A 27,870-nucleotide genomic window follows, 5' to 3' on the forward strand; every position below is an offset into this window, starting at 1 on the left:
GGTACGGCAGGTACGGCAGGCTGTACAGGCGGTCCAGGTGGACGGACCAGCGCACAGACATCCTAGGTACTGGTGGGAGGTACCAGGGCGAGCTCTTCGGGCACACGAAGTCCGGTCGCGGCAGCACGGCAAACCCAGGCGGGCGGCATCACCCTCCCCCGTGGTACGGCGACTGGCCCCTGCACCGATGTAGTTGGTGTGACAGAGACCGCGTGCGGGTGTACACCAGGTGGGGAGGTGAAGCATAGCCAGGCGTTGAAAGGGTCGTGGTGGTGGTCGTAACCGTAGCATGTGTGACCGCCACAGAGCCAGCGAGATGGTAGAGCAGCCCCTGGACACTCGGCACGCCCTGCAGACCCAACAATGCCACACCTGTCCGAGTCGTCCTTCACGGCAACCGCACCTGAGGAAGCAAAAGTCGGGTGATTAGCAGGATCCTCTACCCGCTCGCGCGAAGACGAACGGATAGAGGACCCAGAGTACAACTCGACATCGGGGTATCTAGCGCCCTCCTCCACACTCGACAGGCTCGGGTGAGGAGAGAAGGACCTAGAAACCCCCCCCCGAAGGGAAGGCGCCAAACGTGGGAGCTGAGCGGGCGGCAGGAAAAGCAAGACGAAGTGTCCGTAACCAAAGGAGTCGCGGGAGAGCTTTCCGACGACTCCTTTGCAGGCCTTCGCTTCTTCCTGCCTTCGTACAAGGCCCACTGCGCCTCCGACCAATTAGAACATACTTCACAGGGCTCGGCTCGGGTGCATTCGCGCCCCCGACACCGAGCGCACAAAATATGTGGATCAATTTCCGGGAATGAGCGGAACTTTCCGCATTTACGCCCTTCGGTACCCGGGCATAATCTCCGGGGGGTAGCGAGGCGTGGAGATTCCATTATTGATCAATTCACAAATGATGAAATAAGAGAGGAAATGATTGTACTTACAAATGATTCACACACAAACACAACCAAATACTCATGAAAGCAAACGACGAGAAGCGGGCAGAGAGCGTCGAACACACACGTCCACTCGCTGTGAGGCCGAAAGCAAAAGTGGTTTGTTTACCTCCCAGTCGCGCGCGCGCGCCTGTCGGACAAGCAGTTAACTACCGAACCCCTTGTTCGAAAGCTTACGACCTATCCAGCTGCCACTAGTACCTTCCTATTGTAAAAGGACCGAAGGTTTGTATGCCGTGTCGGAACAATCTTAAATTAAAAACATTTGGCTGAAAGATCAAGCAGTAGAACTTTCGGATCATGCTGAATATTATAGCATGTTAACCAAACAATTCACATGAATAAAGGAATTAAAAGGTCACAGCCATTCTAAACATCACATGCATTTATGAAGACAAGATTCAGCAAAAGTTGTATCCACACACAGATTACAAGACATTCTGCTAGGTAAGACGTCACCAAGTGGTCACATAACCTAGTTTTCACACAATGCATATAATTACACTACAGTGATACCTCAGTACTTGCCTTATTTGGTTCCAGAAGGCATGACAAGTATCAAACAAATTTTTCCCATACAAAAAATATAATGAATTAATTCATATAAGACCAGCTCAGACAATACCATTTTAAATGGTATTTTATGCAATGATGGGCTTGTATTTTACTTATACAACACAATAGTAAATAAAGAAATCAATATTTACATTATACAAAAATACATAGTCACTTTGCTTTTTCAAATATCATGGGCTTGTCAACACTACTAAAGGCCTTTATCATTTACCCAGGCCAACAACAATTTTTCATACTTCTCAAGAATTTAAGACTTATTTTGTCAGTTTTGATTCCTTTGAAAAAAATTAGCTTTAATTTATTCTCTTTTTATGGAGGATAGTGTTGTCATAAGTTTTAAGATCAGCGAAGTTCCAGACCATTTATAGTCCCACTTAGTGTTTACCGTATACTATGCTCTTATCAGGCGCCTTTCCAAAACAATTTTAATCAGATTTTAGGATGCATCATACTCAAACTACACAAAATGTGTATGTGAACTACTGGCCCAAGTTAGGCTTTTACACCTTTAGACATTGGTTACAAAGATAGTAACCATTTGCAAAAATCAAATAATGCACTTATATTTATAATAATGCTCATTCTAATGAAATTGATGTTTTATTTAACATATTCAATTATATTGTGTGCATTGTCATATATAAAAAAATGAACAGTATCACCATGCAGCTTTTGCATTCTAGTAATGTTTACATTTTTAAAAACACCAGTTGATTACATTTACAGTTATCATCATTGCCGTTATTAGAGTTAAATAATAAAAAAGTATAATTTGGACGGACATTTTTTAGTAAATTATTAAAGCTGGGTTAAAACTACAGCTCATCTTTATCTATAAATGCAGCCTATTTCAAAACATTTTGCACATTTATAAAATAGAAAAAAAATCCTCCCTACCTTCCACGAGAAGTTGAAAAAAAATTTACAATACCTTGTGAGGCCTCTTTTACAAGACAATCAAAAATTTTACCAAGTTATATATGTAATTCTAATAAATAATTTTTTATTTTGTAAAATTATAATCACAGCTCACGCAATATCAAAACAGATAAGAACTAAAATAAGTAACAAATTCTGAGTATATTTGTTGTAAAATATTTATGTAAATTTACCAAGATTGAAAATGCAGTAATTTTTTTGCATTATACATGTTTTTTCTAATATTTCTTTGCAAAATTACAATTACAACTGACATACCATCATAAAAGATAAGAACTAAAACCAACAGCAACCCCTGGGTATATTTATGAACAAAACACATAAAAAGATGTCGTGGGAGGAAGAGAAACACAACATGCCCCCTTTGAAATCCGGATCACAACTAACTCATGAGCCTTCTACAGTAACCTCCCCGTTAACATGAGTTCTGTTAACACGATTTCGATCTTACACGAGTTCAAAATCATACAGAAAAATTCTGCTAACACGTAATATTCGATGTTACACGATTTGAATTTTCCGCTGAGAGCAAGAGCGCGGGAGGTGTGGCGAGAGTCTGACTCACTCCACCTTTCCCGCGCTCTCTCTCTCTTGCCTGCTGCCTGCTGGCTCAGTCTCAGTGTGAAGCCAGCCCTCGCAGTGAGGACTGAGGAGAGTCAATATATTCTAGCATTGGTTAACATAATAGTGCGTACTTTACTACAGGTAGTCGTCTACTTACGACGGCATTAGGTTCTGGCAGAGCTGTCGTAAATTGTCTTTCAGCATATTTGAGTAAATTGAATCATGTTTGTGCTGTCTTTTTATCCTTTTTTACCATATTCAAACACATGCGTGTACGATGTACGTATTTGTTCGTTGCATTTTCATTGACAACTTACTAGCCTACATATACATTTTATATCATCCCAAAAATGTGCATGTATAGTACCTATTATTACGTTTAGCATATGAAATCTTATCATGCTCGAACTCCTTGATTAATACTTACTTTTATTACTGTATTTAACATTTTTATTGCAGGCATTCAGACCATCTGTCTGGTCTGTTTACATTTTCTTATCCGCCATTTGCATTGACAATCTGCTACACGTATTATATACATACTTTTATTTATTTATAGGTTTGAATTAAATGCATAATTTGTTATTATATTTGATTTATTTGCAAAACAGAAATACAAAATGAATTACTAAAATACGAATCTTACCAATTTCGAACAAAATTTTACTTCTGAAAATATAAAACAAAACATCGTCTGCTGTTTTCTCTAGCGACCGTTTGTACTGTTGCCAACACGTCTATGTACGTACGTAGTAATACACAGTTTTATTTAACAGTATGTAAATTATTTTTTCTTTATAAATTTCAAGCAAACTACAGTAATGCATAGATAGAATTGATTTACAGTACAGAAAAAACATGAACATACAGAAAAAATAAAATTACGAAACATTTGAAATTTGAAAAAGAAAATAAAGAAATTAATTGTCTGCTGGTGGAAGGCTGGGGATCGTCCGGGTCATCCGATTCCGTGGTAGTACTACTGGTAGTGGGGACAGGGGTAGACCGAGATGTTGGTTTAAACATAAACATGCTTAGTTTTGTTTGAATGGTCTGTTTTTTCTTCTCCATAAATTTCTCGGAGATGAGCGCGCTGACGGTAGCGGGAAAAACTATCGTACGCGCGCTTGACGTATTTTAGCCAAATATAAAATTAAATATTATTGTATATTATTATATTGTCGTAGCTGTCGTAAAGTCGGTCTGTCATAAGTTGCATAGTTCGTAAGTAGACGACTACCTGTATATAAAAATATATAAATAAAGTGGGTTTTTTTTCTGGCAAAATCCCAAAATAGATTAAGTTTCCCATTGCCCTGGAACGTTAACCCCCTTATTCTCCATTATTTCTTATGGAGAAATACTTCTTACGTTGTTAACACGAATTCGGCTAACACGACATCTCCAGGAACGTAACCCTCGTGTTAACGGGGAGGTTACTGTACTTCGCTGATCTAAAAGTTGCCATTAGTGACTTTATGAGTTATAGAAGTAATGGAACCCCCAGGACCCAATTCCCCCAAATCGATGGTGTACAGTAATATTGATGCTTGCCACAAATGAATCCATCCACCACCTGAAACCTGATGATGCTACTCATACGAAGGTATCCATCCATTAAGGGTTAAATTAGGTGTTATACTTCCTAAAGACCTCATCCCTTAAATGATTAATAAAAATAATTTTATTCTTACCCGTTAAGTAACCACTGACAATTGGCATGTTGTTAAATATGTAGGTCTATATAATGCAACTCTAAATAAACTTACGATCTTTACGGTAACTAACATTGGGAAATTAATGTTTCTTGACTCGGTTGTTTATATCAGTGCTTGCTGCTGTTTATGTCAGTGTTTTACATGACCTTGTAAGTGGTTGTTAATTATTTGACAGGCCACAAGTTTGGTAAACCTGCTTAAATGTATCATGACCTGCATTTAGTCTAATGAAAATTTGCTTTTAGGCAAACACTTCCTTAAGATGTAATGTGCAAAGTAACTACTCTCCAAAGCGGCCAAAGAAAGACTGATGCGTCATGAGGTTCTATGCCTGGTCGGTAACCAGCCTCCACCTCGTATGTGCATGAGTAGCCAGATGCCACAGATTCCTTGCTTTACAATCTTTGACTGTTTTTAAACGGATTCCAGCTGGCACAAGAAGATTATCCTATTGTTAAGACCGAAGGTTTGTTCCGCATATGAACAATGGAACTGTGATATTCTACCAAAAACAAACCTCACCTCAGAGCCATGATGTACAGAATACATACACTAACGGCATACAAACACAAAAAAGGTTAAAATGAACTTACAAGGGTTCTGCACCGATTCAGAACTACTGTGTGCCTAATGCTGTACTATTCTCTGTTTGGTGTGGAAGAGATAATGTGTCACAGCATCTCGAAACAAACATCTACAGTATATAGTATTAGCTTGCATGTCTAGTGCCAAGCAAATGACAAGTACCAAGACTTTTTTCTTGTCAAAGTGTGCTGTGCACCGAATTCAACATGTGCCAAGATATCACTGTATATCAAATGGTCAAGATATCACTGTATCACTAGAAATCAAATGATCCTAGCTAATAAGGACTAGAATGGTTCATGATACAAATAAATAATTTCTGAAGAGAAAAGGAAAAGTTCCATATACATAACGACAATGCTGGTTAACACGATACAGTACTTCATTTCCTGGAATAAAAACAAGAACACTTCATAGAATTTAAGGAACTTTGTCTAAAAGTGAGAAGAAAATGGGGGATAAACCCCATATATCAATTGTAAATGGCTATTAAGTTATATTGTAACTTTTGTACCTTCTTAATTCAAACATTTCTTGTTCCTCTTACCATTTATAAAATACTTACTTCATACATTTTGAAAAAAAAACCAGCTTACAAAATTTAATATTATACAGTATATTCTAATGAAACAAACTCACCTACTAGACTGATCCCGAAGGAAATTTAAAAACACTGGGATAAATTCTATGCGCTGCGATGCCAAATCTCCCAGGATTCCTTTCTGAAAAACAAGAAACTTTTAAACATTTGATTCCATTCCATAACCAAGCCAAGGTACACTGACAATCTGTAAACTGAAGACAATAAAATTAATAAACTTCAAAACATCTGAAATTGAACAATTCCTTACCTTTGCCAGTACTCTCCATAAAGCAGAGGGTTGCAAGATTTAGTCATACTGAACACCTGATTAATAGGAAATATTATCAATGCCTCTTATCTATATCACAATATTCACTCCCCACTAGCTTTCTCATGCACCACTAAACATGCACCTCATTAAATTAATTCATAGTGCAAATAATGCACCTTGTCCTCTCATCTTATTAATTTGGGAAATAACTTTGCATTTCTCAATGTTACACTTGTAACAAGGAACCAATTACGTATTGCACAATACAGGCAGTCCCCGGTTATCAGCGATATGGTTTTTTGTATGTTTGTTTGTATGGTGCTTTTACGTTGCATGGAACCAGTGGTTATCCAGCAACGGGACCAACGGCTTAACGTGACTTCCGAACCACGTTGAGAGTGAACTTCTATCACCAGAAATACACGTCTCTCACTTCTCAATGGAATGGCCGAGAATTGAACCCGCGACCACCGAGGTGGGATGCAAACACCATATCAACCACGCCACTGAGGTGCCTTGATCCGATCCGGTTTTATGGCGCTTGTCTAATGCCATAAAATCGGTGACTTGTGGCATCATAATAGGCTGAGTTCCAGTTATCGACGCCTTAACTTACATAACAGAGGCGCCATAATGGTGCTTATGGCACCAATAACTGGTTATTGGCGCCATAAATTGCTGCGTTTCGGTTAATGACAGTTTTTGCTTATCAGCATCCCCTCGGGAATAGATCCCCCGCCAATAACCAGGGACTGCCTGTACATTACTTTTCCTCACGTTCCTTGCACACAATGTATGACAAAACTGATTCAGATAGAGGTTTTACAGTCTTGAAGCCTACTAGCTACTGATAGACTGGTTATAGTATTGCCAGCAAACTGTACTGGAGATGCATTGGCAATGGAGTATATGATACCCTTGTTTGAAGAGTCAGAATAAATTATGTCATTCATTTTTAGGTAACAAGTCATACTACTTAAAGCCATACAGTATTATGTTGATTTGTCCTTTTTGGGATTTTACCAAACATTTATACACAAATTACTTCAGATATAATAAACAGGATTTAAAATGAGAAACTAAAACATCTGTTTCTACAGTACAAAAAAGGGATTTTGACGTAGGAAAAATCTATTTCTGGGGGAAGACCTGTGTCGCCTGGTGAAAAATCCCTGTAACTCATTTTTCTAGTATAAATAAACTCTATAATATACCAGAGAAAAAGCTAACATGGTTATGCTGAAGTTACTACCCTCAGCGCGATCACCCAAAGGGTGTCGGTATAAGTATAGGGGCGTTGTGTTACCACAAACCACAGGACTTCTGCCATTTAGAAGGTTCCCTTCAAAATCCCCCTCTTTGGTGGGAGCCGCTACAACGAAATCCCACCACCCGCTCCCACTCGCCACTACAGTGGTCCCCCCGTATTCGTGGGGATGCGTACCAGACCCACCCCCCCGCAAATAGTTAGAATCCGCGAATGTTTGGAACCCCCCTCTAAAAATGCTCATAAACTCCTATCCTAAGCATGCAAATACCAAAGTATCCCTAAAAAGACCATCCTTCATCAAATATACATAAAATATCCTATTATGGTTCATATTAATCTTTGAAATATTATTAATACTGTTTTAAAGTAAATCTTACATTTTATGTTTATACATAAATACATACTATGTACGTACTGAATGACTAGTTACGTATGTGAAAATAATTCAGTCCCCCCATAAGTATTCAGTCATGCACGTTTTCTTTCATACTGTTACTATTTGAGACATCCATTTTCTTTTTACAAGGGAAGTGAAATCACAAATACCAAATGTCTACTTAAAGTATTATCCTACATCAAATATACCATTGAATTGGTATTATTAATATCATTTTAAAGTAATCTTAAACATTTTACCATTAGAAATATATAAACAGCCAATAGCAGAGAGATAGAGAGAGAGAGAGAGAGAGAGAGAGAGAGAGAGAGGAGAGAGATTACATAAAACCATTAAATAAATTCGTTGACCATTGTATGGCATTGTTACTATCCCAGCTCCGAGCGTCACTGGAGTTGAGGTAGGGAAATTGATACAGAAAAAGACGAAGGGAAGAATTTTCATTTGAAATTAGTTATTGTATTATTACTACTTCTATTATTATTATTTGAAAATAAAATAAACATGTGCATCTACCATAAAAAAATCATCTCATCTCAGTAAGAAGGAGGGTTATCCTTACAAGTAAAATCGGAAGGTCATTTTCATCTCTTTAAAATACTACCATTATGAATTTTGTAATTATTATTACAAAATTCATAATTATTATTATTATTAAATAACTGAAATTATCCATAAACATTTTACATACTAGTACCATAAAAATTCTTTCATCTCGGTAAGAGAGAGAGAGAGAGAGAGAGTGTTTATCTCTCTCTGTTCTCTCAAAAAATACTTATAACGCTTCCAGTGAGAGGGAGGGAGTTACCACTATGACACATTATCTTGTGTGGCAAGAGAGAGAGAGAGAGTGAGTTAACCTTAATTAAAAGTGACATGGATAGATTACTATTGTATTTCTTTAAAATACTATCACATAATATGAATTTTGTAATTACAGTTATTATTATTATTATTTGAAAGTATTAAAAACAAATAGTAAAAGTACTATAGAAAATCTCGAGTCCCAGTAAATGAGAGAGAGAGAGAGAGAGAGAGAGAGAGAGAGAGAGAGAGAGAGGGGCGGGGGTGGAAATTTCATGAGCACTTGATGGCAGCAACAAAACAGCTCCTTCCCCCTCCGGTCACTTAACTTGATACGTATATCTGAGTTTTAGTACTTGGAGTTGGAGAAAGAATCTGACCGGGATTTCCTTCATTCTTCTATAATTTTTTAAATTTATAAGCTAAAATCTTACTAATTCACTATGGTATTTTCTTTAATGAATTGATATTATTACTGTATAAATTAATATTAATATTTGAAAATAGTAAATCATTTATTTATCATACAAAAAAACATACATCTTTGTAGTAGTAGAGAGAGAGAGAGAGAGAGAGAGAGAGAGAGAGAGAGAGAGAGAGAGAGAGAGAGAGAGAGAGAGAGATAGAGATTTATTATTTTTTATTATGTGATATCATTTAAACTTATTAAACTTACTAATACAGTATTAATCAAAAATGTTATTGTCACGATACAATAAAGTTTTATACATACTTACCTGGCAGATATATACTTAGCTATAGACTCCGTCGTCCCCGATAGAAATTCGAATTTCGCGGCACACACTACAGGTAGGTCAGGTGATCTACCGCCCCGCCGCTGGGTGGCGGGAATAGGAACCATTCCTGTTTTCTAATTCAGACTTTCTCTTCCACCTGTCTCCTGAGGGGAGGCTGGGTGGGCCATTTAATCGCATATATCTGCCAGGTAAGTATGTATAAAACTTTATTGTATCATGACAATAACATTTTTATACATTCAACTTCCCTGTCAGATATATACCCCCCCCCCCCCCGAAGAAGGGGAAGGGCCATCCGCGGGAGCTGAGGGGGGGGGGGGCAAGCCCCCGCTTACCCCACCCCCACACGGCATCCAATGCACCCAAAACAATATCGTGCCCTCTGCACCGAGTGCAAGGGCAAAAGGATCAAATCCCGGTCTGAGCAGGAATCTTGATCAAATCCCGGTCTGAGCGGGAATCTTGATCCAATGAATATTGATGCAATCAATAATAATATATGAAAATGAAAAAGAATACTGCACTTGCAATTCCACTTTCACACAAAATTAAAGTGCTCGTGCCGAGCGGATTCGTGCCCTCGGCACCGAGCGCACAGGGCAAAAATATAAATGAAAAAGAGTACTTACTTACAATTTTCACTCACACATTTCCACCCAAAAATTCACATAAATAAAGGGCTCGGGTCAAGCGCATTCGCGCCCTCGGCACCAAGCGCAAGGGAAACGATCCATCCCGATTATGAGCGGAAACCTTGATCCATGATGAATTGATGCAATCAAAATAATACTATATGAAAATGAAAAAGAATACTGCACTTGCAATTTCACTTTCACACAAATTAAAAGGGGAAGGATCAATTCCCGGGTAAGAGCGGAAACCTTGATCCAATGAATATGATGCAATCAAAATAATACATATATGAAAATGAAAAGAATACTACTGCACTTGCTATTCACTTTCATACAAAATGATATTGTTAAGATACAATAAAGTTTTGTACATACTTACCTGGCAGATATATACTTAGCTATAGACTCGGTCGTCCCGACAGAATTTCAAAACTCGCGGCACACGCGACAGGTAGGTCGTGGATCCACCATTCCCGCCGCTGGGTGGCGGGGTCTGGAACTATTCCCGTTTTCTAAGCCATAATTTCTCTTCCACCTGTCTCCTGAGGGGAGGCTGGGTGGGCCATTAATCGTATATATCTGCCAGGTAAGTATGTACAAAACTTTATTGTATCTTAACAATATCATTTTTGTACAAAGTAACTTACCCAGCAGATATATACTTAGCTGATTGGCACCCTTGGTGGCGGGCAAGAGACAGCTAAAAACAAAATAATACTTAAACTAAATACATTAAAAAAACAGGGAAAAAACAACCTATGTTCTTGATAACATAATCCATAGTTCCTACCTTATTGGGCTGAAGACTTCATGACTACTGTCGATGAGTCTGCTTGCCTCAAGAGCTTCAACGAGGAATGAACACCTATGGTTGAATAACGCTGGATCGTGTCAATGGGGGCTAGCCCGCTTACGCGACAGAGCCTATACTGGATCGTACCAATGGGGGCTGACCCACTTACATGGTAGAGCCTTGACCTTTTGTCATATCAATGGAGACTCGCCCTCTTACATGACAGAGTTAAGGTTATCAAACAAATCACAAAGAGCACTGAAGCCAATCCCGATCACCTGACCATGTTAGTCTTGTTACAATCTATGAATTGTAAGAGGGTCCCTATTCCCTCTGACAATTAACCAATAAAAACAACCACCAATAAACAGTAATTTAAGCCTTAAACTAATTAGGAAGGATTAGCCTCAGCCCCTTCTCCCAGCACTGAATTCGCCGAAACATACGCTCCCAGAGCAAAGCACTTTTCGTACGAAATTTTAACGTCTCTTATTGGTAATTCGAGGCGAACACCGAATTACATCTCCAAAATGTCGATTCTATAAGAGTCTGAAGCGACCATGTTTTGTGAAATGCCATAGACGTAGCTATGGCTCTCACTTCATGAGCTCTCACTCTGAGAACCTTGAAATGCTCTTCTTCGCATTTAAGGTGAGCTTCCCTTATTACATCTTTTATGAAGAATGTAAGGGCGTTCTTAGAAATCGCTCTTTTCGGATCTCTTACAGAGCACCAAAGACTTTCATCTGTACCTTTCAGCAACTTCTTCTTCTCCAGGTAGAACTTGAGTGCCTGACTGGACACAAAGTTCTTTCTAGTTCTCTCCCTGTTAATGAAGATATTCCTTTTATCTCAAAGCTTCTTGGCCAGGGCTTTGAGGGATTTTCATTTTTTCGCTAGAAAAAAAAATGGTTGAAAGGAGCAAATCGCTGAATCCTTCTTAAACCCCACTTTACCTTCCAAAGCTTGCAACTCGCTCACTCTCTTGGCTGTTGCTAACGCAAAAAGGAATAAAGACTTTCTTGTTAAGTCTCTAAACGAAGCTGCGTGAGAAGGTACAAATTTCTCCGACATTAGGAACTTGAGGACCACATCCAAGTTCCAGCTAGGCTTCTTGATTACCTGTTCTTTCGTGGTCTCAAAAGACCTTATAAGGTCATGAAGATCTTTATTGTTTGTCAGATCTATTCCTCTATGTCGAAAAAACTGAGGCCAGCATACTTCTGTAACCCTTCACTGTTGAAAACTGCCAGGTTACAGTCTTTTCTCAAATATAGGAGAAAATCTGCGATTTCCGTTACAGAGGTACTGGAGGAGGATATTTTCTTTTCCTTACACCATCTTCTAAACAACTCCCACGTTCGACTGATATACTTTAGAAGTGGAGACTCTTCTGGCTCTTGCAATAGCCTTCGCCACTTCTCGTGAAAAGCCCCTTGCTCTGACAAGTCCTTCGACAGTCTGAAGGCGGTCAGACTTAGAGCGGGGAGGTTTTTTGTGAAACCTGTCGAAGTGGGGTTGTTTGAGAAGATCGTTCCTTAGTGGAAGAGATCTTGGAAAATCCACTAACCACTCCAGCACCCTCTGTGAACCAATCGAGAGCCGGCCAGAAGGGAGCGATGAGGGTCATTCTTGTTCCTTCCGAGCAAGCGAACTTCCTCAATACTTCTCCTACTATCTTGAAAGGAGGGAAGGCGTAAGCGTCCAAGCCCGTCCAATCTAGCAGAAAGCTGTCTACTGCTACTGCTTGAGGATCCGAGATCGGGGAGCAATAGGTTTCTAACCTGTGATTCTTGTTAGTCGCGAACAGGTCTATATTGGGCCTTCCCCACAGATGCCAAAGTTGTTGGCAAATCTGAGGATTGAGAGTCCATTCCGTGGGTAGGACTTGTTCTTTTCTGCTTAACAGATCTGCCCGGACATTTTTCTCTCCCTGCACAAACCTTGTGAGGAGAGAGATCTTCCTTTCCTGTGCCCAAATCAGCAGATCCTTGCTGATTCGTACAGGGAAAAGGAATGCGTCCCCCCTTGTTTCTTTATATAAGCGAGGGCTGTTGTGTTGTCCGAGTGAATCTGAATCCCCAGACCTGAGACCTGTTCCTCGAAATGAACCAAAGCTAGATGAATGGCTGTTAGCTCTTTTCTTGTTTATGTGCCAGGACACTTGTTCTCCTTCCCAAATTGCCTGACACCTCTTGCGAACCTAGGGTCGCTCCCCACCCTGAATCTGAGGCGTCTGCAAACAACGCTAGGCGAGGGTTTCTGTAAGCGAAGGGAGATTCCTTTGCTTAGTTTCTGTGGATCTAACCACCAACGGATATTCTCCTTGATCCGTTTCGAGATTGGAAAAGTCTCTCCCAGATTGTTGGACTTCCAATCCCACTTCTCCTTCAGATAAAATTGAAGGGGTCGTAGGTGAAGTCTTCCTAAGGAAACGAACTGTTCCATCGAGGGAGAGGGTCCCCAGCAAGCTCATCCATTCCCTCGCGGAACAATGTCCTTTCCTTAAGAAGACTGACACCTTTTCTAGGCAGCGTTCTCTCCTTTCCTGCGAAGGATACGCTAGAAAATCCCGAGAATCCATCTGAATCCCCAGATAGACAATACTTTGCTGGGGAGTCAGCATGGATTTCTCGTGATTTACTAAAAGTCCTAAGGACTTTGTCAACTTTAGAGTAACTAATAGGTCCTCCAGACATTTTTTCTCCGATTGGGCTCTTATTAGCCAATCGTCCAGATATAACGATATTCCTGATCCCTTCCAGATGTAGCCAATAAGCTACATTCTTCATGATGTCCGTAAAGACTTGAGGGGCAGTCGAAAGTCCGAAGCACATCGCTCGGAACTGGAACACTTTCCCTTGGAACATGAACCTCAGATACTTCCTTGCTGCCGGATGAATTGGCACATGGAAATACGCATCCTGAAGGTCCAGGGACACCATCCAGTCCCCTGGACGAAGAGCAGATAGAACAGAGGAAGACGTCTCCATTGAAAATTTCTTCTTCAAGACAAAGAAATTCAGGGCACTGACGTCTAGAACTGGTCTCCATCCCCCCGATGCTTTCGGTACCAGGAATAGCCGATTGTAGAATCCTGGAGACTGGAGATCTTGAACCAGTTCTACCGCTTCTTTGTAAATCATCTGTTCCACTGCTTGCAACATAGCAAGCTTTCGGACCGGATCCGAGTATCTTGCGGTCAACTCCCTTGGAGTTGTCGTCAAGGGAGGATTTTTCCTGAAGGGGATCAAGTATCCTTTTTTCAGGATAGAGAGGGACCAGGAGTCCGCTCCCTTCTGCGCCCAGACTTTGGCAAAGTGGAGTAGCCTGGCGCCTACTTTCGTCTGGAGGACTTCCTGTTCATCTAGACTTCCCGAGGACCTTCTAGATGGTCTACTCTTTCTCTCTGGTCTTCTACCTCTAAGAGGGGTTCTAGAAGAGGAGGCTCCTCGAAAGGGCTGAACAAAAGAGGGTCTCTCTTTCTTCTCTAAAGGCACTGCCGGCCTAAACTTCTTGGCTGAGTGCGTGAGGAGATCTTGAGTTGCCTTCTCCGTAAGAGATTTCGACACCTCTCTAACCGTCTCTTGTGGAAAAAGGTGCGGGGATAAAGGAGCAAAAAGAAGAGATGTCCTTTGCAAGGGTGATACTGCTCTTGCTAAGAAAGAGCTAAAGACAGATCTCTTCTTCAATACTCCCGTTCCAAAAAGAGAGGCAACTTCCACAGAACCGTCCATGACCGCTCGGTCCAGGCAAGCCAGGACGCTCGAAAGTTCCTCCATGGAAACAAAGTCAGTGTCCTGAGCTCTCTTCGCTAATGCTCCTAAAGCCCAGTCCATAAAGTTGAAGACTTCTAGGTTTTAAAGAGGCCCTTTTTAGAAGGGTGGTCCAGCTCACACATGCCCCAAGTCGCCTTAGCAGACAGCAACGACTTCCTCCTAGCAGAGTCCACTAAGGAAGCAAAATCCGCATCCGCGGAAGAAGGCAGACCTAACCCCATCGGCTCTTTGGTCTCGTACCACCTTCCTGGTTTGCCTGTTAACTTGGAAGGAGGGCAGGAAAAAACTGTCTTGCCCGCTTCCCTTCTGGAAGTCAACCACTCTGAAAAAGTTTTTAAAGCCTTTTTCATACAAAGAGCGGGGCGCATCTTAACGAAGGAAGACGATTTGAGAGCTTTAGTGCTGGACATCACGATCCATGGTGAAGGAGGGTCCGCAGGCTGAAGGGAGTCTCCGAACTCCTTTAGCAGCAAAAGAGAAAGTCTCTTGTAGTCCGAAACTGCTACATCTACAGGCTCTTCGTCTTCCGATACCTGGTCCAACTGATCTACAGAAGGAGATCGTTTTGGAGTGATCTGGCTCTTCCCGGGAGAAGAACTCCTTTCCCGAGAAGGGGAGCGCGGAACATTCGTACTCCTATATGAAGAGTGAGGTTCCTGTCTGTCGGAAACACTCTTGTGCCTACTAGACTCTTGTTGTCTAGGTTGGTCGGGTTCGTGGCACTTGCTAGGCTCCTGGCGTCCTGATTCAGGGCGCTTGAAAAGATCCCCGCGTCCTGATTCCTGACGCTTAACAGGCTCTTGGCGCCCTAACACTTGACGCCTAACGTACTCCTGGCGTCCTGTTTTCTGGCGTCCTAACTCCTGGCGCCCTGACTCCTGACGCCCTGACTCCTGGCGCCCTGACTCCTGGATCCCTGACTCATGGCGTCCTGGCTCATAGCGTCCTGATTCCTGCCTTCTAACAGAATCCTGACGTCCTGAATCCTGTGTTCTAAGAGGCTCTTGACGCCCTTTCTTGCGTCTTGCTGCCTCTTTGCGCCTGTCTGGCTCCTGGTCCTGAAGACCCAAGGGATCCTGATACCTAAATCGGTTTTCCGGTTCCTTGCACCTAAACCGATCGAGACTTCTGCTCGATTCGCTGCGTCTAAGAGGGCGCTTCGGGGAAGATAGCCTATAGGGCGAAAGGACTCTTCTCTCAGGAGAACAACTCCTATCAGACGAGTCTCTCGACGAAGGCGATAAACGCCCTGGAGATCGTGAGAGTTCTCTCCTATACGAAGCAGGACGATTAGCGGACAAATCTTAACAGGGAGCGAGACATCCTTCCTCCTTGTAGAGTTCCTTAGCAAAAGAGCCTATGAGTGAAGCTAACTGCTCTTGCAGATTGACCAAAAACTTCTTGGTAGGATCCTGAAGAGCAGCTCCTCTTGTCTCATCTTCTTAGGTCCCGAAGGCCAATCCTCGGGAAAAACGCTCTGGCTGGAGTCAGCAGCGTCTCCTTTAGGCGCCTTCCAGGCTCTCTTCAAAGGCGCGAAAGGGAGGCCGAACTCCATCCTCGTTTAGGAGAGGAAGAGTCTGAGGCCGAAAAACACTCCTTTAGGACGCCTTTTCTACGGCAATCCGAGGCAGCCTGGGACTTAACAACAGGATCTGCCGAAGGGACGCCTGACCGTTGGGGATGTTCTGCATCCTCCCTGCGGCTTTCGACATTCCTCCTCCCCTGGTCCTGGGAGTTTGGAAGAGGTCTAGGCCTAGGAGCAATGAGGAACCGGTCAGACGCCCCCTCCACTGCACTGGGGACACTGCACAAATCACTATCACCACTCTTACCTTGGTTTAGAGCTCGTAGCTGAGCTTGAAGTTTCTTAATTGAAGCTTTTACATTTTCCCTCTCTGACGAAGAATCTTTGGATTCAGAACAGGGAGAAGCAGCTGAGGCTAAGGGAAAATTGTTAGAAGGAGAGTTAATTTCTTGTTCTAAGGAGCAAGATCTACTAGATGACCTAGCTGAAGCCTTTCTCACTCTATCTCTCTCAAGCTTCCTAACATATGATGATAATTCCTTCCATTCAAGCTCCGTAAGGTTCTCGCATTCCACACAGGTGTTAATAAAAGAACATTCATTCTCCCTGCATTTAGTGCAAATACTATGAGGATCCAATGCCGATTTAGGCAGCCTAACCTTACAGTCTTCCCTACTGCAAACTCTAAACATAGGTGAAGCCTTAGCGTCAGACATCGTGAAAGAGTAGTCAAAACCAAAGTCGAAAAACAGTCCACAATAAGCGTATGCCAAGCCAGAGAAAAAACAGAATACGTCACCAAAAACCAATCCAAATTCTCGGCAAACGAGTTGAAATCCAAGATGGAGGAACGAACAATAGGTGTTGTCCGTTCAACCGGACAAGAAAATTATGGCTTAGAAAACGGGGAATAGTTGCCAGACCCCGCCACCAGCGGCGGGAATGGTGGATCACCTGACCTACCTGTCGCGTGTGCCGCGAGTTTTGAAATTCTGTCGGGACGACCGAGTCTATAGCTAAGTATATATCTGCTGGGTAAGTTACTTGTACAAAAATAAAGGGCTCGTGCCGATGCGAGCGCATTCGCGCCCTCGACACCGAGCGCACAGGGCAAAAAGTACTTACAATTTTCGCTTACATATTCACCCAAATACACGGCTCGGCATGAGCGCGCTCTCGCCCTCGGCACTGAGCACACAAAATATAAGGATCAATTCTGGGAAACTTCTGAATTTCCCGCACTTACGTCCTTCAGTCCCTGCAATCGTCGTTACAGGAGGGCGTAGAGAAATTCAATCATCCAGCCCCCCCCCCCCCCCCCCCCCCCTAAAACAAATCACTTCAATGTAATTGAATAATAAAGAATAGTGAATAATTGTATACAAACCCTCGGTCCTTTAACAATAGGAAGACTCACCTATTGGTGGGAGGAATCTGAGTCTTTTTGGTGAACAGACTGGTGTTCGTCCAACCTTGGAATGTCTCCCTGGTCGTAAGAGCGAGGGAGGTGTCCAAGCCTCTGTCCGATTGATCGGGGTGTGCACCGCAGGATCAATGGTCAGACCTCTGAGCCAAGTACTAAGAGAGAGGCAAGAGTATCTCGTTGTACCAGCAAGCAAGAACTTGTTCCTTTACCAAAGGCAACATAAAGTTATGGGTTTGTCTCAAGTAGGCATCCACTCCCTCCCCCTTGTTGGAGGAAGTGGAGGATATTTGCTCCTATCCCTAACTAAAGGAATAGATTGGGGCTCGGTCAAGTAGCTTACCTGCATCATATTCCTTTCCAGCATGGTGACGACCGTGACCCTCTGCCCACAGGTAGAGGAGAGAAAGATGGGGAAGAGAAGCCAGTCGCACTCTCATTCACACATTCATTCTTACAGTCACACCAGGAATCGATGCTGTTCTGCCTGCTCGGGTGCTGGGTAAGCTTACACGTGTTGAGCAGCCACCACAGGTCCCAAGGAAAAAGTATCCAAGGACTTGTGGGCAATATCCCGAAGGTAGAAGGACGTGAAGGTAGTCTGGTTGGCCCAGACACCTGTCTTCAGGACCTGCGCCACGGAGAAGTTCTTACGGAACGCAAAGGAGGGTCCAATACCTCTGACTTCGTGGGCTCTCGGACAAAGGGTACGGGTGTCGTTACTACCATCAGCCTTGTACGCCCTCCTGATCACTTCACGCAGCCAGAAAGAAAGCGTGTTCTTGGATACTTCTTTCTTGGTAACCCCAGTGCTAACGAAGAGGCGTCGACACTCAGGCCTGAGGTGTCGAGTTCTCTTCAGATAGCGCCGTAGCGCCCTCACAGGACAAAGCAGCATCTCATCCGTATCGTTGTCGGTGAAGTCCATTAGGGAGGGGATCGTGAAAGAATCGAACCTGTCGTCAGGGATCGACGGATTCTGAGTCTTAGCTACGAAGTTCGGGACGAAATCGAGTGTCACAGATCCCCATCCCCTGGAATGTTTAACATTGAAGGACAGACCATGAAGTTCCCCTACTCTCTTCGCTGATGCCAGGGCCAGCAAGAAGAGGGTCTTGAGGGTCAGATCCCTGTCTGACGACTCTCGGAGTGGCTCGAAGGGTCTTCGAGTCAAACTCCTAAGGACGAGAGTCACATCCCACTCAGGGGGCCTGAGTTCCCTGGGTGGGCAAGACCTTTCGAAGCTCCTCATAAGCAAGGAAATCTCGAACGAGTTCGAGATGTCCAGTCCCCTCAGTTTTAGGACAAGGGCCAGGGCGGCTCTGTATCCTTTGACTGTGGGTACTGAGACGAGCTTCTCTCTGCGAAGAAAAACGAGGAAATCCGCTACCTGCTGAAGAGTGGCTATGAGAGGAGATAGACCCCGTCTACGACACCAACCACAGAAGACGGCCCACTTCCCCTGGTACACAGCTGCAGAGGACTGTCGGACGTGTCCAGCCATCTCTGTTGCTGCGCTACGAGAAAAGCCTCTCGTTCGCAAGAGATGGTGGATAACAGCCAGCCGTGAAGTTGTAGGGACTGGACTGCTCGGTGGTAAAGTTCTACGTGTGGCTGGGCTAGAAGGTTGTGCCTCTGGGTGTAGAGACCACTCGATCCCGACGGCTGAGCTTGTCTGCTCCTACATTCCTCTTGCCTGGAATGTAGCGTGCTGACAGCTCTATTGAGTGAGCCGTGGCCCACTCGTGCACCTGCACGGTCAACTGGTGTAGCGGGAGAGACACTAGGCCCCCCTGCTTGTTGACGTATGCCACTACTGTGGTGTTGTCGCACATCTACACCACCGAGTGTCCCACCAAGCGGTCTTGAAACTCTTGGAGGGCGTAGAACGCCGCCTTGAGTTCCAGAACATTGATGTGAAGGTGCTTGTCGTGATGGTCCCACACACCTGCAGTCAGCAACTCCTCCAGGTGTGAGCCCCATCCCTCGGTTGATGTGTCTGAAAACAGCAACATCTCCGCCGGGGGGGGGAGGGAGGAGTGCGAAGAGGCACTCCTCTTAAGAGGTTCCTGTCGTCGAGCCACCAGGCTAGGTCCTGCCTCACTTTCTCCGTGAGGGACACGGGGAAGTAAGGTGGATCCTTTACCTGTGACCAACTCTGCCATAGTCTCCACTGGAGAGACCGCAGGTGAAGACGTCCGTGAGGAACTAACTTCTCGAGTGACGACAGGTGGCCGATCACGACTTGCCAATGCTGAGCTGCCTGTACCTGCCGAGACAGGAACCGGCCGGCTGCCTCCCTGTATCTGCTGATCCTCAAGTCTGCGGGGTGGACTTGAGCTGCTACCGTATCAATCAGCATACCCAGGTACTTCATCTTCTGCTTGGGTTCGAGATTGGACTTCTCGTAGTTTATCACGATCCCCAGATCGCGACAAAACTTTAGAAGTTGATCCCTGTCCTGCAGCAACTGCGAGCGGCAGCTCGCCAGGACTAGCCAATCGTCGAGATACCTCAGAAGACGTATCCCGTACGAAAGGGCCCAAGCAGACACCAGAGTGAACACTCGCGTGAACACCTGTGGAGCGGTTGACAGACCGAAGCAAAGTGCCCTGAATTGGTACACCGTCCCGTCGAAGATGAAGCGGAGGTACTTTCTGGAGGACTGATGGATGGGTATTTGGAAATACGCATCCTTCAAGTCCACCGAAAGCATGAAATCGTTCTCCCTAATGGAGTCGAGCACGGACCATGCCGTCTCCATCGTGAACCGAGTCTGGCAAACAATCAGTTCAGGGGAGAGAGATCTATCACCGGGCGCCAGCCCCCCGATGCCTTCTCCACTAAGAAAAGGCGGCTGTAAAAGCCGTGACCGATCCTCGACGATTTCTACAGCTCATTTGGTCAGCATGGTCTTGATCTCCTGCCGAAGAGCGTCGTCCTTTGAAGAACCCTGGACATAGGTTTGAAGATGGACCGGGTTGGAGGTGAGGGGTGGCCGAGATTCAAAGGGTAGTAGATATCCCTCCCGAAGGACGTCTACTATCCAGGTCTCTGCACCGTAGCGCTGCCAAGTTGCCCAATGGCTCGACAGGCACCCCCCCACTTCCGGCAGCAGGTGAGGGGGAACGCCGTCCCTAGCGTTTCCCACCTCGCTTCGACTTCTTCCCACCACCTCCTCGGGGAAAGGAGGGCTGGGAGGAGGGCTGGTTATGGCCTCCTTTAGCAGAAGTTGAAGCAGCAAGAGTCTTTCCTCAGGGCTTCGATGGAGCAGCCGTCTTAGCAGCCGAGGAAGCGCTAGCTAAACTCTTAGGCTTAGCCGCAGTAGCTCGAGGTTGCCCAGAAACCTTCGAGACTGCCTGGTGAACCAGACGGTCACTGTCATCAGTGCGCCATCTCTCCACCGCAGCGTCCACTATCTCTCCAGGAAAGAGAGAGGAGGAACTCTTGATAGGTCCGGTGCGAAGTCCATTTACCCCACCTCACGCCCAGCCCCCTTGGCTACTCGTGTAAGGACTGCGTCCCTACGACGAAGCACCAAGTTGGCCCACAGGTTTGCCGTCTGATGGGCGAGGTAGGAGATGGCCCTACCTCCAGACTGGCAGTCTCCTGAACGCCAGGTCATCTTCGAGGGCAGAGCCCCCAGAGTCGGCCGCAACTTTGGATACTGTGAGGGACCACAGATCCAACCAAGAGACTGCCTGGAATGCTGCCATAGTGGTAGATTCCAGGCCGAGTGCCTCCTGCTGCGAGAACCAGAGGTTCTCCGACAGGAGCTGCTGCAGGGACACACCTGGAGTTAGCCTAGCTAGCTCCGGGTTAACCTGTTTGGGCGGTATTGGATCCTCCGATGGCACGTAGAATCGCCGCTGTCGCTGCAGAGGAGGAGGAAGTAGCTTGGAAGACCGTCCTGACTTCAGTGAATCCTCTCGTCCAGAGACGAAATTCTCCACTTGGTCAAGGACTGAGTCTGGAAGCTCTGATCGCGGCAAACCCACCGTCAATTTGGGTTCCCTCTTCGGGCCCCAAAATGACTCGAGCCGGGACATGGGCTCGGATGGTGGGAGCGGCGATCCTTCCCCCAGGTCGTTGTGCTGACGAATCAGCGCAATAACCTGGGCAAAGTTCCTCTGGATCTCAGGAGTTACAGCGTCTTGAGGAGTAGGACTGTCCAGTCCCTCCAACAAGAGCAGCTCCCGAGACCCTCCTCCTTCAGAAGGAGGAACAGCAACAGACCCCTGACGGTCTTCTCCAATCACTTGCGCGTACGTCCTGGCTGGTCCTAAAACCATACCTGGCACGTGCGGCGTCGTGACGGGATCGTGACCGGCGCACCTCTCACGATCACTCCTAGCTACCTCGCTCTTCCCGACGTATCCCAAGGAAGTTGAAGGTAGTGGAGAGGCAGACCTGACGCTCCCCCCCGCTCGCTGGCAGGACCAGCATGCGTGGGGGTCTGCAGCCGATCACCAACCCGCGGTGGGGATCGATCTGCAGGCCTGGCCGTGCCACTCACCTGTGGCGAGCGGCTCGACTGAGCACGTCGACCCCGGTCCCGTGCGTCAGACGAGCTGCTGCTGGTCGCCCTATCCACCCGGTCCCTGTGGGAGCGGCGGTCAGGTGACCTGCAGAGCTCGCTTTCGCGGTGAGACCGGTGAGCGTCCTCGCGGCATGTCAAACCGCTGGTACCGTCGGTCGGGGGGACCTCTTCCCAGCCTCAACCCATGGCCGGTCAGAGACCGTCAAGTCAACCCGAGGTACCGGCTGGTCGCTGCGAGAGCGTCCGCTGGCCTGGCGAGAGTCACCTGAGTTGCTCTCGACAGTCTTCTGCTCCGTGCCTCGGTCTTGACGCCGAGCGAACTCGGGCGTCTCAACTTTGGCTGCACGGCCTCCCAAAGGAGACCATACACTTGGAACTTCTCGCAAACGAGAAGCCGAGCCGGTACCTAGCTTAGCGGCAGAGCTACTAAGGCCAGGCGAGGGAGTACCAGCGGTAGCTGGCACACCCTTGGTCCCCGTCTTCTTCTTCTTCTCAGAAGAGGAGACGGGCCCCGTTCCCGAGGGAACAGGAGGACCAGCAGAAGAACCCCCCGTCACACCGGAGTGAGACGGGCCCTTCGAAGGTCCCGAAGGAGCCTCTTAGGGGGGGAGGAGGCAGCGTTGTTCTTCTTCGGCTTGGAAGCTTAGAAGTCGAAGGGGGAGAGGCGGCAGCAGATGACGAAGAAGACGATGAAGACGACGACGACACCTTCCTCTTCTTCGTCAGCTCTCTCAGAACAGACGTCAGGTCCTCCATCCAGGCCGGAGCCGGGGCAATTGCCGAAGCAACACGGCCCGACTGCACCTGATCCGGAAAGACCTGAGTCTGGGGCAGCACTTCCATGACGAGACACGACGTGGGCAGGGGCAGGCACAGCAGGAACAGCAACAGCAGGAGCGTCACGAGCAGCTGGCATCACAGGAGCGGCGCGAGCGGCTGGGCCAGCGTCAACATCTACAGGTACGGCACCAAAGTCAGGCGTCCCAGGCGTCTTACACTCAGCCACCGTCATCATGGGAACAGGCAGCAGGTCCAGGGGAGAACTCTTTGGGCAGCGGAAGTCCGGGGTTGGCAGCACAAAGAAACCAGGTGGAGGTGGCACGCCCCTCCTTGGCACGGCAGCGATCGGCATTTGGATCGACGATGTCGGGGTTACCGAAGCAATATGCGGTGTATATACCAGGTGCGGAGGGGCGGCGTACCCTGGAGTCGTCAATGTAGTCGTGGTAGTGGTCACCACTCCATGAGTGACCACTGCCGACCCCGCCAAACACTGAATCAAGCCCTGGATACTGGGGGCGCCCTGCAGTCCCAACGACGCCCACACCTGCCCAAGGTCGTCACTCACAGAAGGCACACCTGAGGGAGGAACAGTGGGGTCAATTAGAGGGGCACCCTCACGCTTGGGGGAGGACGAACCCCACCCAGAGCGGACGGAAGACCCCGAATACAGTTGTACATCTGGGTATCGGGCGCCCTCCTCCACACTCGACGGATCGAATGAGGAGCAGGACTCCGAAACCCCCCCCCAAGGGGTAGGCGCGAAACGTGGGGGCTGAGCCGGGGGTAGGAAGGATGACGAGGTATCTGTCACCAAAGGAGTCGCTGGAGAGCTTTCCGACGACTCCTTGGCTGGCCTACGCTTCTTCCTACCCTCATACAGCACCCACTGCGCCTCAGACCAATTATTCCACACATTACAAGGATCAGCCCGAGAGCATAATTCATGTGGATCAATTTCGGGAAAAGAGCGGAAGCTGCCACATTTAGGCTACGCCCCTCCAGCCCGGGACACACTCTACGGGCGACTGGGGGGTGCGGCGAAAGCTCCATTTCCAGATCCATGTCAATAATTCACTTTATAAAGAAAATTAATAAAAGTACTTACAATTTCATTCACTACCAATCAAACAAACCAGTAAGAAGGAATTGTAAACATGATATTGTTATGATACAATAAAAGTTTGTTCATACTTACCTGGCAGATATATATATAGCTGTATTTTCTGAAGTCCGACAGAAATTCAAAAACTTCCGGCACACACAGTGGTCGGCCAGGTGGTTAGTACCCATTCCCGCCGCTGGGAGGCGGGTATCAGGAACCAGTCCCATTTTCTATTCATAATTTTTATTTCCACTGTCCCCTGAGGGGAGGTGGGTGGGTACTTAATTAATTATATATCTGCCAGGTAAGTATGAACAAACTTATTGTATCATAACAATATCATTTTTGTTCATGAAACTTACCTGTCAGATATATATATAGCTGAATCCCACCGTTGGAGGTGGGAAGGGACAGAATAGAAGGATTTTGGGAAACAAATGCATGCAGATGATGTACATCTTGGTTTCCACCTGTTAGCATTGCTGGCTTCGTGGTTATTGCCACGTAAGTCTGCTTGTGCTACTAGAGTTTGCCAGCGAGGTATGAGACCTATATAGCTGGTGCACTCCAGATGATCTGTCAACAGGGGCGAGACCACGACGTGACTAGACCATATTGACCATACCATGAGGGCTAAGAAGTAAAATAAAATATATATAAAATATATATCACCCCACTGACCAACTAGCCAAAGTTAAGGTGGTGTTAACTAAGGCTTCCAAGAGTTAAGAAGTCACCGTTGTCGGCGACTCACTACTAAATTAAGAGCTCTTCCAACCATTTTCTACAGGATAGGATGAGTGGTACTACTTGCCCCAAGATTGTGTCTGCAGACACGTATGGCCCTAGCGAGCAGCAGTCTCATATGTCATCTTCACATCTCGCAGGGAGTAGTGAATTGAACACAGAGTTGCTTCGCTAAAACATGGTACTCAGGATGTTGCTGAGTGCCATGCTCTGTTGAAATGCTTCCGAGGCCGCGCCCTCACCTCGTGAGCATCAAATCAAAAGATTTCAAATCTTTCTGCCAACAAACACAATGAAGGAGCTTTTTTGAAAGCACTCCTTAACAATAAAGCCAGGGTGTTCTTCGATATGGGCAAGTCTGGTCTTTCGGAACACTGCAGATTGTCCGTACGACTTCGACTTTCTTGAGTTTTATGTAGATAAAACTTGAGAGACCTGACAGGGCACAGGACTCTCTCTGGCTCCTGCCCAATAACTTGTGCCATCCTTGATTCCAAGCTCCTGGCCAAGAACAAGACGGGTTTCCATTCTTAGGCCACAACGGAAGGCTTAGAGAACGCACCCCTTGTGTTCTCTAATGCCAAAACTTCTGACGATGGCTGAAAACCTCACTAACCCTCTTTGTCGTATCTAGGGTGGTTAGAAAAGGGCCTTCCTGATCACGTGCAAGAAGTTAACAGGTAGGAGATGTTCGAATGCTTTGACATCAAGAACTTCAGACTATGTCTAAGTTCCATATTGAAAGCTTCGATCTGGACATGCACAGTCAGTCAGTCTGTACTAAAGTCAGGTGACCGACCAGTTGACCAGTCAGACGCATCAAGGACAGCAAGGCTGTACCCTGAAGACCATAAGGCACTATTCTTCGCTGAAGGATGAGTGTCTGGACTGCCTGGGCGATTCAAGCTAAGCAAACCTTGTGGTATGAACGCAAAACCCAACGTCGTTAGTGAATCAACTCCTGAGCCACTCCTGACTCGAGCTTCTGGTGCCAGAGAAAGGAGCGAGGAGCAAAAAGGCGATTCAGTCCGAAGGACGAATGCCTGACAGTCCAACCTGGTCTCATGTTAAACGATCATCGGGGGTGTGTAAACGCAACCGACTTCGTCAACAAGAAAAACTCAGGGCTACTATGTGTCTCCTGATCTCGCACGAGTGTCTGACTCCGAGAAAAACAGGTGAGACAAAAAGTAGATGGTGAGCGAGTTTCGAGATTCCACAGAACTCAAAGATCGTGAAGGGCTTTGTTGTTTGACAGAAGCAAATCTCTGAGCCCAAAGGCCGTCAACACATATTTGCGTATTCTTTAATAGTTGTGACTGCCAGCTTATCCCATTCTTCTGCAAATGGAAGGGAAGACGGGCAATCCTTATGCTGATCAACATCTCGATAGTCCTTGAACGTAGTCAGACTCAGAGCGGAGAGGTTATAGGTACCTTTCGTGTTAAAGTAGACCGACTCTCTCGGAAAAAGGTCCTTGGAAGGACGTGACCTCTGTGAATCTAGGATCTTGAAGGGCCAACATGGGGCGCATTAGCGTCATTGTCGCGCTGTGATGGTATAAATCATCTTATTACATTTCCTAAGCGTTTGAAAAAGGGGAAAAAAGACTAAAACATCCATCCCTGTTCAATATCATAGCGAAGAGATGTATGAAAGGACGTCCCTAAAGTCTCCATAACTCTCAACATACTTCTAAAGAAAGATTCCACTCGGAAGTCAGTAGTTGCTGCGTCGATCGAGGACGATTCGTACGGACTTTTGCAATCCTGTAACGAACCTCTAGAGGATCGTTACATTCTACGTCTGTTGTTATAATAGGCTCTTTCTCGTAAACCCGAACAGGGACCGAGAGAAGATACTTCCTAAGATATGAGAGAGCTGTGGAAGATCAGAGTTGATATGGACCACTGGTTCCAAAAACTCGTTTCCAGGACTGGAGGGACGACAGAATTGCTTCCACTTCTTTCAGATTATGATCCAGGACATCTGAAACCCTCTCCAGATGTCCGGCACCTTCTTTATCTTCACCTCAAGTGATACTTAACGCCACCGAGAGATGTTCAGAAATCATTCCTAGATCTTTAATAAAATTTCAGTTTCCCGGTAGGAAAAAACTGTAGAGGTCTGAATTGCAGTCTATTCAGGGAAACAAACTTCTTTAGGAAGGAAATGGTCCCCAGCAAGCTCATCCATTCCCTCACACAGTATGTTTACTTCCCTAAAAAGGCTGCGCTTTGCCTAAGCAAAGGAGAGCATTAAATAGTGAAATGTTGCGGTAGACTCGTAGTCCTATACCTGCGGTAACGAGCACCGAAAGGAGTAAGCGATATCTCTGAGAACAAGTAAGGCAACACGAATGCAATGTTTATTCATTAATGTAAGAAATCCCCTCAATCTTAGGCTAAAGTCCGTGATTGTAGGGCAGAGGATACAGTTAGTCAGTCAATCCCGCAGGAGAGAGAGAGACGTAACTGCCAGCACAGAGATACGGTTAGTCAGTCAATCCCGCAGGAGAGAGAGACGTAACCTACAGCGCATGACAGCGAACGAGCTGGTACTGCCCTCGTTTGGACTGGCGGAGAGGACAGTGACAGCAGCAGCTTACGATCGTCGTCTCTTAACTTTATGCCTGGGTTGCCAGCTACCCTATTCTACGAAGAAATAGGTCCGTAATTTTTAGCATAAAGAGACTCTCAAGCTGGTATATTTAAGCGAAACAGAAAACGAGAAAATATATTAGATGCGTTTGTGTCGTCATAACACTACCATACAACGGTAAAAGATAAATCTGGAAACTCCTGGAAGGCTGCAGGGAGTAACGATTAAATGTTCCTTAAATTAATAGACAATAGACCTCTCGGTTGCCATCCGAAGAGGTAACTACAGCAAAGCGTATATGACTTGAGCCAACCAGTAGTAAAATAACTCGCAAGGCAAAAATATGATATTATATTGCAATAAAGTTTTTCATACTTACCTGGCAGACATATATACTATAGCTGAATTCGGAAATACAGCTACATACATATCTGACAGGCAAGTTCATAAACAAAACTCAAGAGAATTGAAGCGGACAGCTCAAGCTTCTTATGTTATTGGACATAAGCGTTCATTGACGTAGTCTACAAG

The 27,870-nt window shown here is 45.7% G+C and overlaps 1 protein-coding gene across 1 annotated transcript in view; it reads right to left on the reverse strand.

Moving 5' to 3' along the window:
• The window catches only part of LOC135207610 (codanin-1-like), a gene marked incomplete at its 3' end in the record, with an annotated part of 75,931 nt that overhangs the window by 32,504 nt on the left and 15,557 nt on the right, over positions 1–27,870 (reverse strand). The window contains 1 exon segment of the mRNA XM_064239477.1: positions 5,971–6,053. Coding sequence (XP_064095547.1) covers positions 5,971–6,053 — 83 coding nt within the window.

The sequence above is a fragment of the Macrobrachium nipponense genome, chromosome 11 (genome assembly GCF_015104395.2).
Source record: "Macrobrachium nipponense isolate FS-2020 chromosome 11, ASM1510439v2, whole genome shotgun sequence".
Classification (NCBI taxonomy): domain Eukaryota; kingdom Metazoa; phylum Arthropoda; class Malacostraca; order Decapoda; family Palaemonidae; genus Macrobrachium; species Macrobrachium nipponense.